The 13,401-nt window shown below is 36.2% G+C and overlaps 1 protein-coding gene across 1 annotated transcript; it reads left to right on the plus strand.

The window, feature by feature from the left end:
* The first annotated feature begins 12,173 nt into the window (after positions 1-12,173).
* On the plus strand, positions 12,174-12,626 carry LOC145814279 (uncharacterized). The gene has a single exon (XM_082910915.1). The coding sequence runs from the start codon at positions 12,174-12,176 to the stop codon at positions 12,624-12,626; it is 453 nt and encodes a 150-aa protein (XP_082767041.1).
* Positions 12,627-13,401: the final 775 nt, after the last annotated feature.

Raw genomic sequence — 13,401 nt, forward strand, 5'->3', positions numbered from 1 at the left:
CCAAATTTTTAGGGCAAATACTACAGCTGCCAGTTCAAGATCATGTGTTGGGTAATTCTTTTCTTGTGGACAGAGTTGCCGAAAGGCATAAGCAATTACTTTTCCATTCTGCATTAGCACACAGCCCAAACCTTTGTAAAAAGTATCACTGTAAATCTGAAATCCATCAGTATCATTAGGTAAAGTCAAGATTGGTGCAGTCACTAATCTGGTCTTCAACTCTTGAAAGGCTGACTCTCGTTGCTCATTCCAATTAAATGGCACATTTTTCTGAGTTAACTGGGTCAATGGCATGGCGAGTTTTGAAAAGTCTTTCACAAATCTCATGTAGTAACCTGCAAGTCCCAGAAAAATTCTAACCTCTGTCACATTTTTCGGTTTTGGCCAGTCCACAATAGCTTCAATTTTCTGAGGGTCAACAGAAATACCATCCCTAGTAATTACATGCCCCAAAAATGTCACATTGTCAAGCCAAAATTCATATTTGGATAGTTTAGCATATAATTTCTTTTCTCTCAAGGTCTGTAGAGCAGTTCTCAAGTGATTTTCATGATCTTCCCTGCTTCTGGAGTAAATCAAAATATCGTCAATAAATACAACCACAAATTCATCAAAAAATGGTTTAAACACTCTGTTCATGAGGTCCATAAAGGCAGCAGGTGCATTAGTTACCCCAAACGGCATTACTAAAAATTCATAATGTCCATATGAATTTTCTGAATGTAGTTTTCTCTATGTCTTCTACCTTAACCTTTAACTGATGGTACCCAGATCTGAGGTCAATCTTAGAAAACACTTGGGCTCCCTGGAGTTGATTAAACAAATTATCTATTTGGGGCAAAGGGTATTTGTTCTTGATAGTTACTTTGTTCAATTCCCGATAATCTATACATAACCTCAAAGATCCATCTTTCTTTTTGACAAACAAGACTGGAGCACCCCAAGGTGAAGTGCTCGGCCGAATGAATTTCTTGTTTAACAGTTCTTGAAGTTGTGTTTTTAACTCTTTCAATTCTGAGGTTGACATTCTATAGGGGGTCTTGGAAATAGGTTGTGTTCCCGAAATTACCTCAATAGTGAATTCAATTTCCCTATCAACTAAGTCCCCATGTAAGTCATTTGGGAATACATCAGAAAATTCACATGTAACATAAATAGTTTCCACGATAGTATGATCAAATGGTGCAATCAGTATGCAACATAGATAACCCCTACATCCCTTTCTAAGCAATTTCACAGCTTTCATGGCCGAAATCAGGTACGGGGGAAGAACTACCCCATTTCCAGTAAAAATAAATTCAGGCATACCTAGTGGTCTAAACACAATAGATTTACTAGCACAGTTAATAGTAACACAGCATTTAGTCAACCAATCCATACCTAGAATACAATCAAAATGATCAATGTACAAGGGTAATAAGTCAACATACAATATCATATCACCAACCATAATGTCGCATGTTGGATAAACATAAGTACATAACATAGAACCCCTAGACGGTGTAGAAATAGATGACACATATGTCATAGGCTCTAGTGGTCTACTTAGTTTCCGAGAGAAAGCATACGATACGAAGGAATGTGTAGAACCAGAATCTATCAATACACATGCATTTTGAGAACATATACGGAGTATACCTGACACCACAGTTTGGGTGTTCTATACGTCACTAGGCACTAAGGCAAACACCCGACCTTGTCTCAAAGGTTCCTTCCCAGTATTAGCCTTTGTATTTGTTTTGACTGTAGAAACGAACCCGGCTGAACTCATCATAGGACGGCTGGCGTTCTCAGACCCAAGTGGGCAATCTTTCACCATATGACCCGTCTTGCCACATCAGAAACAAGCACCGGACGCTCGGTAGCATACACCCCTATGCCTTCTTCCGCAATCAGGACAAACCGGAATAGATCTACTACTCTAGCTCGAACTACTTGTAGATCCTGTATTTTGTTTCTTATTTACATAAGAACGACCTTTTCTAAAACCATACCCAGACCTTTTTCCTTTTCACTAGGTTACTGTTGCTGTTGGGGCCTTACTTTGCTTCATAGCGGCTAGAGTGGCTTCTGCCATTAAGGACCTGTCTAAAACTTCCACATAGGTAGGCAATTTCAATATGCGTACCTGGTCAAACACCTCTAGATCTAGTCCACCTTCAAATTTCTGTGCTTTCTTGTAATCAGTAGCTACCATATGTGGAGCAAACCGAGGTAGTTCAGTGAATTTGGCTTCATACTCAGCTACAGACATTCTACCCTGCTTAAGTTCTTGAAACTCTGACACTTTCCGATCCTTGAAACACTGGAGAAAGTATTTACCGTAGAAGATTGCGTTAAATTGTGCCCACGTCAAATTTCCATTACTACTTCTGATTAGTAACCACCACCTTCGGGCTTTGTCTTTCAGAGTATAGGTGGTTAGGAGGACTTTCTGGACTTCAGAACAAGGGAACACTTCAAATAGCTTCTCCATTTCAAGTAACCATGTTTCCGCTTTCAATTGTTCAATTCCACTAAAGAACGTTGGTGGTTTCATCTTCATGAATTCTAAGTCAAGTTGATAATGTCATTATTATCTGCTTCGGCTTGTGTCGGCGGGGGTAGAGGGGGCAAAGGTTGTTGTCTTTGCTGTTGTGTCATAGTTTCAATTAGCACCACAAGCATTTGTTCCATTCGGCTCATGCGAGCCTCTGAAGATTCACTTACATCATTTCCCCTTGCATTCTCCATGTTGCTATAAAGACATCAAATGATAATAAACATAGGAATAATCTCATTCTTTTCTTTCAATTCATTTGCTCAGATTTATACTTAGTTTTCATATCCAATTGGATTACTACACACTCACACATGCAGATTGAATGCCTCTAATTCTTTCTAAGACATTCTAAGCTCATATGGACCTGTGTGTGCGGTAGGACATGTGCTCTGATACCACTCTGTCATGACCCAAATCCACCCCTGAAGGTTTAGTATTGTAACCGGCCAGTAATCCTTGGATTACTAAAGGCCTCATGACAGATTAACATATAGATAGGGGCTGCGAAAGCAAATATACAAAATAGACAAGGTCTAATGAGCTGTGATAACATACACGGGACAGTAAAACTTGAAACTTTTATAAAATGTGAGCGAAGTCAACACACATAATATATACATAACGCACTTAGGCATTCATGACAAAAATCTCGCCCACATCTTAACAAACAAACGTAGTCTAATAGAGATTACAAAAACAGCCACAAAATCGAACGTCATCAGGAACTTCCTCGGGAGGTGCAAGGATTGGCTGACAAAACTGAAACGTGGGCCGTCAACTCTGGCCCTGATCACGTACCGGCTCACCTACATACATAATATAAACAGTGAGCGGAAGCCTAGTGAATAATAATTGAGTAAAGGGTTTTAATGAAGAAAGTCCATACAGATTCATAAATCAAATTCAAGTTCATAATCATGTTCAGATCATATGCAGAAATCGTAAGTCGTGCTTAATTATACGTGGTACATCCATTAGCGCTAACAGAGCAGATATAGAACATGTGGTGGTTATGAATAACCAGTTCCATAAAGGAACCTCCGGATCCAAGTAATAGAGAATAAACATGTTGAGCTCCATGATGGAGCCTCCGGTACGAGTAACAGATGACAGACATAATAAGTCACATAATGAGACCTCCGATACCGAGTAACAGCTAACACGTATCACATGATGCTAAGGATGCCACGAATACATGTTAGAAATCAGACAGTCATTCATTGTACAGAACAGAACATTTCAGAAAATAGATCTTATTTCATCGTATGGAAAATAAATAAAATTGAACATTGCTTTACTAAGTTATTACTCACAGTTGACTTCAGGTGCAGACAGACAGAGCAGACTAATCAACGGTTTATGGCACGTGACCTACAAGAACATATAACAAACGCACACTTGAAACACAGGCCCAAAACGTACATAACTTACATTATCTGTTCTTGGTGTGTTTCTAGCCTTTAACCTCATTATGAAGTCTTAATCATGGCCTAGGAATGCCTAGGATGGAATGAGGATATAAAAATGCTCTTGAAAACATTTTCCAAATCTTGTTGAAAACAGGGTCCATGCTCGAGCGGACATGAAAGAAGTGAAGGTTCGCTCGAGCATAAATTCCCTCGCTCGAGCAGACTGCAAATTTTAACAAAAGTACTGGATGCATGAATTTCACGCTCGACCTACACTCGAGCGTGAGACTCAGTCTTTTGCTCGAGCGTGAAGTCCCTCGCTCGAGCGGACAGCAAAACATATAAACTTCTGGGTACATGCATTTCACGCTCAAGCGTAACTCACGTCGCCCGAGCAGAAGTGTATGTAATCAGAGTGCTCGCTCGAGCGTGGAGTCCCCCCGCTTGAGCGTGGATCAAATTTCTGGAATTTTCAGATTTGATCTTCAAGCTCAAACTCAAATATTAAAGCATCAAACTTCATTTTTCTAGGCCAAAACTTGAGAAAACACTTAGAAACACATAAAACAATATGTTTAAAGGATCATTTCAAGAAATCATGGCCCAATGACAAGCCAATTGTACAAAATTCAACTTAAATCTCAAGAATAACCTAAGAACATGACATGCATGCAATTCTTTGACCCAAAGCTTCTCAAAACATGATCAAGTGTTACCAAACAACATAAAACTCATTGTTTTCCCAAAATTAAAGTGAATACAAGACATGCATGAGGGAATTCTTGAAAATCAACTTCAAAATGCTATGAAACATGCATGCATGCATGATATGATCTATGTTCTCTCATTCTTTTTTTGTTCATCCTAAATTATTCAACTTAATCCTCATGAATCCATGTTTTAACATCACAATTACATAATCTAGGTGTTGAATTCATACCGCAACCTCTCAATGAAGCTCTAATTGGTGACTTCTCTAAGGTTCCTATTCAATCTCCTTGAATTCCCTAGCAATTCTCCTTTCCTCTTGCTTTTGATTTCAATTCTCCTTCCTTCTCTCTCCCTTTCACATTTTTTTGTAGAATAGGCTCAAAGGTGTATGTAAGTGGATGAGAAGAGGTGAGTGGACTCATAAAAGAAATGGTGCATAATTAGTTTAAGTCATAGGCAATTAAGTGGGATTAAATTAATCTTATTTATTCGTTCCGAAATGAATTTCAATTAAACCTACCATAAAATCCTATAAATTCTAATTAACACATAATTCAGATCAATTTCTGTATCGAATGCCGTTAAGGCCTTCAATTCACAAATCGAAACTAAGACACGAACATATCTTCCTACACAAAACAGATATAAACACAGATAATGCAACACACACATGCAAATTAATTCAGAATTCCTCCTTAATTATTGTTAGGCATAATTAATCATGGATTAATGTTAATCACGAGTCGGGGTTGTTACAACCGGTCCACAACTTTTATTCCGTGACGAACGTACTCTTTGTCTTTGCCACCAACGAGCTTGAATCTCATTTTCTTTAGCATCCGAAACCGGTCAGACTGGTCAAGATCAACAATCTAGGTCTCAGGATCGCCAACTCAAATAAATATCTTGTTAGGTGTGGGGACGGAATCTAACGGACTATTATCACTTATGACGAAAAACAAAATGTGATGGACCACAGCTTTGTCTTTAGCATCTTGTCCCAATTGAACATTTCTAATTAATTTTATACCCTTAACTACGATCTTGTCTACTTGGCGATCACATTTCTTATTACACAGCTTAATACCATTAAGCAATCTCGCTACACCTTTATTATCAAATTTAATGTCCCTTAATTGTTCATTGTATAGCTGCAACTTCCTTACTCCCCTCTTAGTCTTCTTAATATAATGCGAAATATTCTGAACGTACCGTCAGCGAACATGCGTCGCCTTAAAAGGTGCACGACCACGATAACTCTGCTTATATCGTTTAATTATAATACTTTGTAATATTAGCACCACAAAATGTTATAACTTGGGAAAATGCTTCAGTGTACAATTCCAAACCATATATAACCTTACCATAAAATTATGTAAATTTTTATAAACTTATATAAATAATCTCATAAAAATACATAAATTAAATACAAATTCACGGAGTTGAGTTAACTTAAATATATGTTTTGTATGCTATATATATAATGTGAACTTCAAGAATTATAAGATTATAGAGATTTGATTGCAGTAAGACCGAGTTGATTTAATTGAAGTCAAAATTTAGAAAAAAAAAACTATCTAATTGAGGGTTTTCACAGGTGGATATTCACAAAGAAAAAAAACAGATTAGAATAAGTTCTTTTTAAATGTTTTAAATATATGGTCAATGAATTCCAAGGCAACACATAGATGGGGATTTTATTAGAAAATTTTCTTACTTATATTTCAATTAGTTCATAAGATATTCTTATATTCTAATAAATTATATTATTTTGGATATTTAATTTACAAAATTCTAATTATCATATTTAAGACATTTTAAGAACAATTTTATCTTTACAAATATTTTTTTGAACCCTTAGTAATTTAGTAACGTAACATTCACATTAAATAAATTTGATAGTGTGAATATTCAAATTGACATTGTGAATGTTTACATCATGAAATATTCATACTGTTAATGTGATCATTAATGCGTGTTTCACTCTATTATTATTAGAGATATTTTGATAATTTTGTCACCTATATAACTTATTGAAATATAAAAACATAATTTAAACTGAGTAAAATATAAGTATGTGAATAAAAATTTATGGATAATGCTGCCAAATAGATACGCGCAAACATTAATGTTTATAAGGTAAATTACACTAATCTCTCCTGAGGTTTATCTTAATTACAGGGACCTCCCCCTATAGTTTAAAAAATGACACTTCCCTCCCCTGCTTTTGAAAATAATATACAGATTCCTTCTTCCCATTGAAAGAGCATGGACGACGTTAAGTTCACAGCCGAAATGACCATAATACCCTTGAACCATTTTGTGAAAAGTCACAAGTGACCCTTAATAGAAAAAACCGCTAATTCATTCCATTGCCTAGGGTTCACGATCAGTAATTTGAAGAGAGTGGAAGAGTGAGCAACAAAGGAATGGAGGAGACAATGATGGCTTAGGGATTTTTTCGAAGATCTACTCTGATTATCTTTCATAGTGCAAAGTGTGAAAGAGTTTAATCAGTTTGTTTTGTGATTTACAGCTTCGAAGTAAGTTCATTAACAAATATGTTCAAGATCAAAACTTTCGGAAAAAAAAAAATACAATATGTGGGTTTAGGGTTTACGAATGAAGGAATTTTTAGAGTTTTTGGAGTTTTGTTAGCGTAATTTTGAACAAATTTTATGGTTTCAGAGTTGTATTTTTTGGTATTTAGGGTTTTTCCAGTTCGTAATCAAATATTGTATTTTTTTTGGATTATTCAACATTATTACTTACTAGATTTAGAGTATAAGAATGTTTGTTAGATTTTATTGAATTATTTTTTATTTAGGATTTTTGTTCGACTTTGTTCAATGTAGATAGATTTTGTTCAATGCAATGTTGTATGATCTGTTTAATGTTGTGAAAAATATATACAAAAATTGTAATTTTTTTGGATTAGTAAACATTATTACTTAATATTGTGCATAATTCATTATTATTAATTTATTTATCTAGTTGAATCATGGTAGCTTTTGAATTACTTGAATCTGTTTTGCTAAAATTCATTGAATTGGTTCAATTTGTTTATCTGTTCAAAATAAATGTTTATCTGTTCAAATTAAATATTTGTTTGTTCAAATTAAATGTTTATCTGTTTAAATTAGTTATATTAATCAAATATTGTAATGTTTTGGATTAGATTTTTTTTTTTAAAGATTTTGTTCAATGTGTATTGATTTAGGGTTTTGTTATCTGTTTAATTGCTATTTCAGCTATGGCTGCATCTTCTTCATTTGATTTAGTCATCCATTACAAGGGTAAAGTGGGCAGGGTATACAATGTGGATCCTGATATGTATTGTCATGTTGATCTGTTGAAGGATGCACATGATTCAGTTCATAGTAACATAGGTTTGATTGAGGCTATTGCAATTCATTTGTACTATGATATACCTGGTACTGATAAGAGAAGAATGTTAGAAAATGATCTTAACGTACTAGATATGTTTTACATGCAAAGTGTGAGTAGAACAATTAACTTGTATGTAGATATTGTTCATTCTATTGGGTTTGAGGGTGAAGAAGTTAATGCTAGGGATGAGGATGCTGTAGAAATAAATCAATTAGTACATGATGGTGATGGTGATGTAGAGGGGGATGATGACTACCACATGGAAGATTTTGTTGGGTTTAGTGATGAAGACTTAGATTGGAATGAAAATGTGGATGCTGAAAATAAATTTGATAAAGTAGTGAATATGTCTTAAGTCAAGATGCTGGCTTAGGTGAAGATGATGGTACACTTAGTGATTACCAATCAGGAGATGATGTAATGGTGTATGATGTTAGTACTAATGATGACTTGGATGATGAACTTATTTGTAGACCGAAGAAGAGGGATTTCAAGGGAAAACAGTTTCATACTCCCTATAATGATAAAGCGCCATATTTGAATCCAAAAAGGGAAATGGTATTGGAAAAGGGGATGATTTTTGCAGATGTAAACAGCTTCAAAGCTACATTGAAAGATTATACAGTGGAAACTGGCTTCAAGATTATGAGGGACAAAAATGAGAAGTCTAGGGTAACTGCCCACTGTGCTGCTGAGGGATGTCCTTGGAGGATTCATGCATCTCCTTTGCCAGATGGGATAACTTACAAGATAAAAACCCTAGTTCCCCAACACACATACAGTAGGTTGATCCAAAATACTGAGGCAACTTCAGATTGGATAACAAAAAAATTGGCTGACAGATTTAAAGAAAATATAGACATGGGGTTGGATACAATGAAAGGCAAGTTGAATAAGAAGTATGGGATTGATGCTTCAAAGATGCAGTTGTATAGAGCTAAAAAAGATGTAGAGATGAGATAGAGGGTAATCATGTGTAACAACCCCAACCTATGATTAGCATTAATCCATGCTTAATTACGCTTAACAAGTAAATAAGAAGAAATCCTGAGTTAATTAACTTGCATTGCATTATTTTGTGTTTATATCTGTTTAACATAGAAAGATATGTTCATGCTTTTATTTCGGTTTGCGAATTAAAGGCCTTATTTACATTCGATTTAGAAATTGACTTAGTATATGTGTTATTTGGAATTTTTAGAATTTTATGGTAGGTTTAATTGAGATTCGATTCGAAACGATTTAAATAGATTAATTTGATGCCTATGTGATTAGCCTTAATTAACTATCAATGGGCAAGCCTATATAAGGCACCTATTGCCTTCACTCATCTTTCTTTCCTTCATTTAACACACTTTTGAGCCAATACACACACACAACCGTGACAGAGTGAGAGAAGAGGGAGAGACTGGAGTCAATTTGAAGCCAAACCAGCAAGAATTAGAGGAATTTAAGAGAATTTAAGAAGTTACAACTTTAACACTTGTGAACTCAAGCCTCTAGGTAAGAATTTTATCCTTAAACCTTGAAATCTAAACTATAATGCATGAACTCAATAGAATTATGTTGATTTATACAAGAATTGAGTTAGAACTTGGGAATTGTAAGTCATTCTATGCATGCATGTCCATAGCATGAAGTTTTAAAGTTCTTTTCACGAGAAATCTCACATGCATGTTTATATTTTGGTTGTAATCTAAGAATTCACCATGTTTCTGAGTTGAATATTTCATTTGATCATGTTTTGGAAACTATGAACTCAAATTATGCATGCATGTTATATTTATAGCATGTCCCTACACTTCAAGTTGAATTTTGCACAATTAGCAAGCTATTAGGCCATGATTTCTTGAAATGATCTTTAATTCATGTTGTTTTAAGAGTTTCCATGTATTGCCTCAAGTTTTGGCCCAGAAAAATCAAGTTTTGGTGCTTAAAGATTAGGTTTTGAACTTGGAGATCAAATCTGGAAATTTCAAAATTTGCATCTACACTCGAGCGTAGGAATTCACATTTGAACGACCACTCTGAGTGCATGCGCTTCTGCTCAAGCGACCTGAGCATGAAATGCAAGCCCTCAAAAGTTCTTGTGTTTTGCAGCACGCTCGAGCGACAAAAGTCACGCTCCAGCAAGGGTCTGAGTCTCACGCTCGAGGGGGATCGAGCGTCCGTCAAGTGTGAAAAACAAGCAACCAATACTTTTTCAAAATTTGCAGACCACTCGAGCAAAGGAAGTTACGCTCAAACGAACCCTCACATTTTGCATGTCCGCTCGAGCAAGGAAAGCCACGCTCGAGTGTAGACCTTGTTTTCAACAAGTTTAGAAAAATATTTTCAAGTGCATTTGTGTATCCTCATTTCATCCTAGACATTCCTAGGCCATGATTAAGACACCATAATGAGGTTAATGAAGTAGAAACACACCAAACCAAGAAAGGACTAAGTTATCATTTCTGGGTGTGTAATTTAGTATACGTTCATTCTATAACTGTGTAGGTCACGCGCCATAAGGAAGTTGAATTGTCTACTTACAGCACCTGTTATCTGTAAGTATTGACTTGGTAAAGCTATGTTCAAGTTAAATTATTTTCGGTATATGAAATAAAATCTGTTGAATGGAATGTCATGTTTTATACTATGAATGATTGTCCAACAATAATAAGCATTTATGATATTATGCTATGATTCAAGTATGTTACAACTGAAATTATGCTATGATTCAAGTATGTTACAAGTTCCCGATACCGGAGGTTTCTTATGGAACTTACAAGCTATTTGTACCCGACTGGAGGTTCCTAGGGGGAATTGACAAGTTTACAAGTTCCCAGTCTGAAGGTTTCTTTATGGAACTGACAAGTTATCCTTACCCGGCCGGAGGTTCTTTTATAGAACTGACAAGTACGATTTAAGATTCTTTGTATGTGTTCTGTCAGTGCTAGCAAATGCACCATGTAAGATTAAGCATGAATCTCTGATCTCTATATACATGTTCAGAAAGAGAATACGAATGTGAACTTTGGTTTTAGACATGGTTATGGGACATCATTTATTTACCCTTTTGCTTTGTTATTACTCATTGGGCCACCGCTTACTAGTTATTTATTATGTATGTAAATGAGCAGGCTCGTGATCAGGCTTAAGATGATGCCAGGAGTATTTTTGTGTTTGTCAACCACCTTTTGCACCTCACGAGGAGGTTTCAGATCAAATCATGTTTTGTGGCTGAGTTAATATGGATGTATAAGACTGTCCCTTTTGCTCCATGGATAAGTTTTCTTTTATATGTACAGGAAGTGACGTGTAAAAACTGTACTTATGACGTCACTCGTATGTTTATAAAAGTTAAGCTTATCAGACCCTTGTATGTCTGCACAGCTTGATGGACTCTGTATATTTCTTTTATGTAATTACTTCCTCAGCCCCTAATTATAAGTCTAATTGTTAAGTGGCCTTCGGTAATCTAAGGATTACTGGCCAGTTACGACGCTAAACCTATAAGGGCGGGTTTAGATCGTGACAGAGTGGTATTAGAGCACATGTTATGGCCCCTTTTGGGAAGTGGGTTATAATCCACTTCCCGAATTATAACCCACTTCCTCTCTTACAAAAAAGCTGCTTATAAGCAGTTTTTAACCAAAAAGTTTATTATAACCATCTTCTCAAAATAGCCGTATATCACACATATGAGTCCGTAAGAGTTATAGGATGTCCTAGAAAGAAGTAAGGACATATCATCAGCATGTGTGAGTGTGTGGTATTCTTTATAAATATGAGAATTGAATTTGAATCTGGACAAATAAAATTGAAAGAAATGAACAGGATTATTCCTATGTTTACTATTACCTGGTGTCTATATAACAGCATGGACAATGCAAGGGGGAAATGATGTAAGTGAGTCTTTCGAGGCTTGCATGAGCCGAATGGAGCAAATGCTCACAGCTTTAACTGAAGCAATGGCACAACAACAGAGGCAACAACCCTTACTTCATCCGCGTCCACCGGTACAAGTTGAACCAGACAACAATGACATAATCAATTTAACCCAGAAATTTATGAAGATGAAGCTGCCGACTTTCTTGGGTGGCATTGAACCATTAAAGGCAGAAACCTAGCTCCTAGAGATGGAAAAATTATTTGAAGTATTCCCTTGCTCCGCAACCCAAAAAGTACTCTTAGCCACCTACACCTTAAAGAATAAAGCCCGGATATGGTGGTTGTTGGTTCAAAATAACAATGGGGACATGACATGGGCACAGTTTAATGAGGTATTCTACAACAAGTACTTCCCCCAATGTTTCAAGGATCAGGAAGTGTCAAAGTTTCAAGAACCTAAGCATGGTAGGATGTTCGTACCTGAATATGAAGCCAAATTCACCGAACTAGCTCAGTTTGCTCCACATATGGTAGATACCGATTACAAAAAGGCACGAAAATTCAAAGGTGGCTTGGATTTGGAAGTGTTTGACCGCGTAGACGTCTTGAAATTGCCTACCTATGTGGAAGTTTTAGACAGAGAAATAATGGCAGAAGCCACTTTGGCAGCGATGAAACAAACCAAAATGCCAACAACATAATGGAAAAGCAAAAGGCCTGGATCTAATTTCCGGAAGGGTCATTCTTCTTTATGAACAAAAAGCAAAATACTGGATCTTTAAGTAGTTCAAGTTAGAGTAGTGGATCTATACCAATCTGTTCAAAATGTGGAAGGAGGTATAAAGGCATATATCAACATGCATCGGGTGCATGTTTTCAGTGTGGCAAAACTGGTCATATGATTAGAGAATGCCCAATGAGGTTTGACAATGTTAACCACCCAGCGGCAAGTTCATCTGGATCTGTTCCTGCAACAGGGGCCAATACTAGAACAAATGCCAGAGGTAATGCTGGAAATAAGACACAAAGGCAAGGAAGGGTGTTTGTACTCGTGCCTGGAGATGTACAGAATACTGAAACAGTGGTGTCAGATATAATTCTTATTGGTGCTCAGAATGCCTATGTACTGATTGATTCTGGTTCTACGCATTCATTTGTCTCGCATGCTTTTTCTCAGAAATTAATTAGACCGTTGGAACCTGTGAATTGTTTACTATCCGTGTCTACACCACCTGGGGGTTTTATGATATGTGCTTATGTATATCTGGCATGTGATATTATGATTCGTAATATGACGTTGTATGTTGACTTGCTGCCCATGAGCATTGATCATTTTGATTATATTTTGGTATGGATTAGCTGACTAAACATTATGCTATTATTGATTGTGTGAACAAAACCATCATGTTCAAACCACCTGGTATGCCTGAGTTTACTTTCACTGGAAATGGGGTAGTTCCTCCGCCATACTTGATT

Source organism: Camellia sinensis, chromosome 2, assembly GCF_055761805.1.
Source record: "Camellia sinensis isolate YWXY chromosome 2, ASM5576180v1, whole genome shotgun sequence".
Taxonomy (NCBI): domain Eukaryota; kingdom Viridiplantae; phylum Streptophyta; class Magnoliopsida; order Ericales; family Theaceae; genus Camellia; species Camellia sinensis.

Coding starts and splice junctions, on each gene's coding strand:
- LOC145814279 (XM_082910915.1), top strand. CDS start 12,174: ATGGAAAAATTATTTGAAGTATTCCCTTGCTCCGCAACCCAAAAAGTA.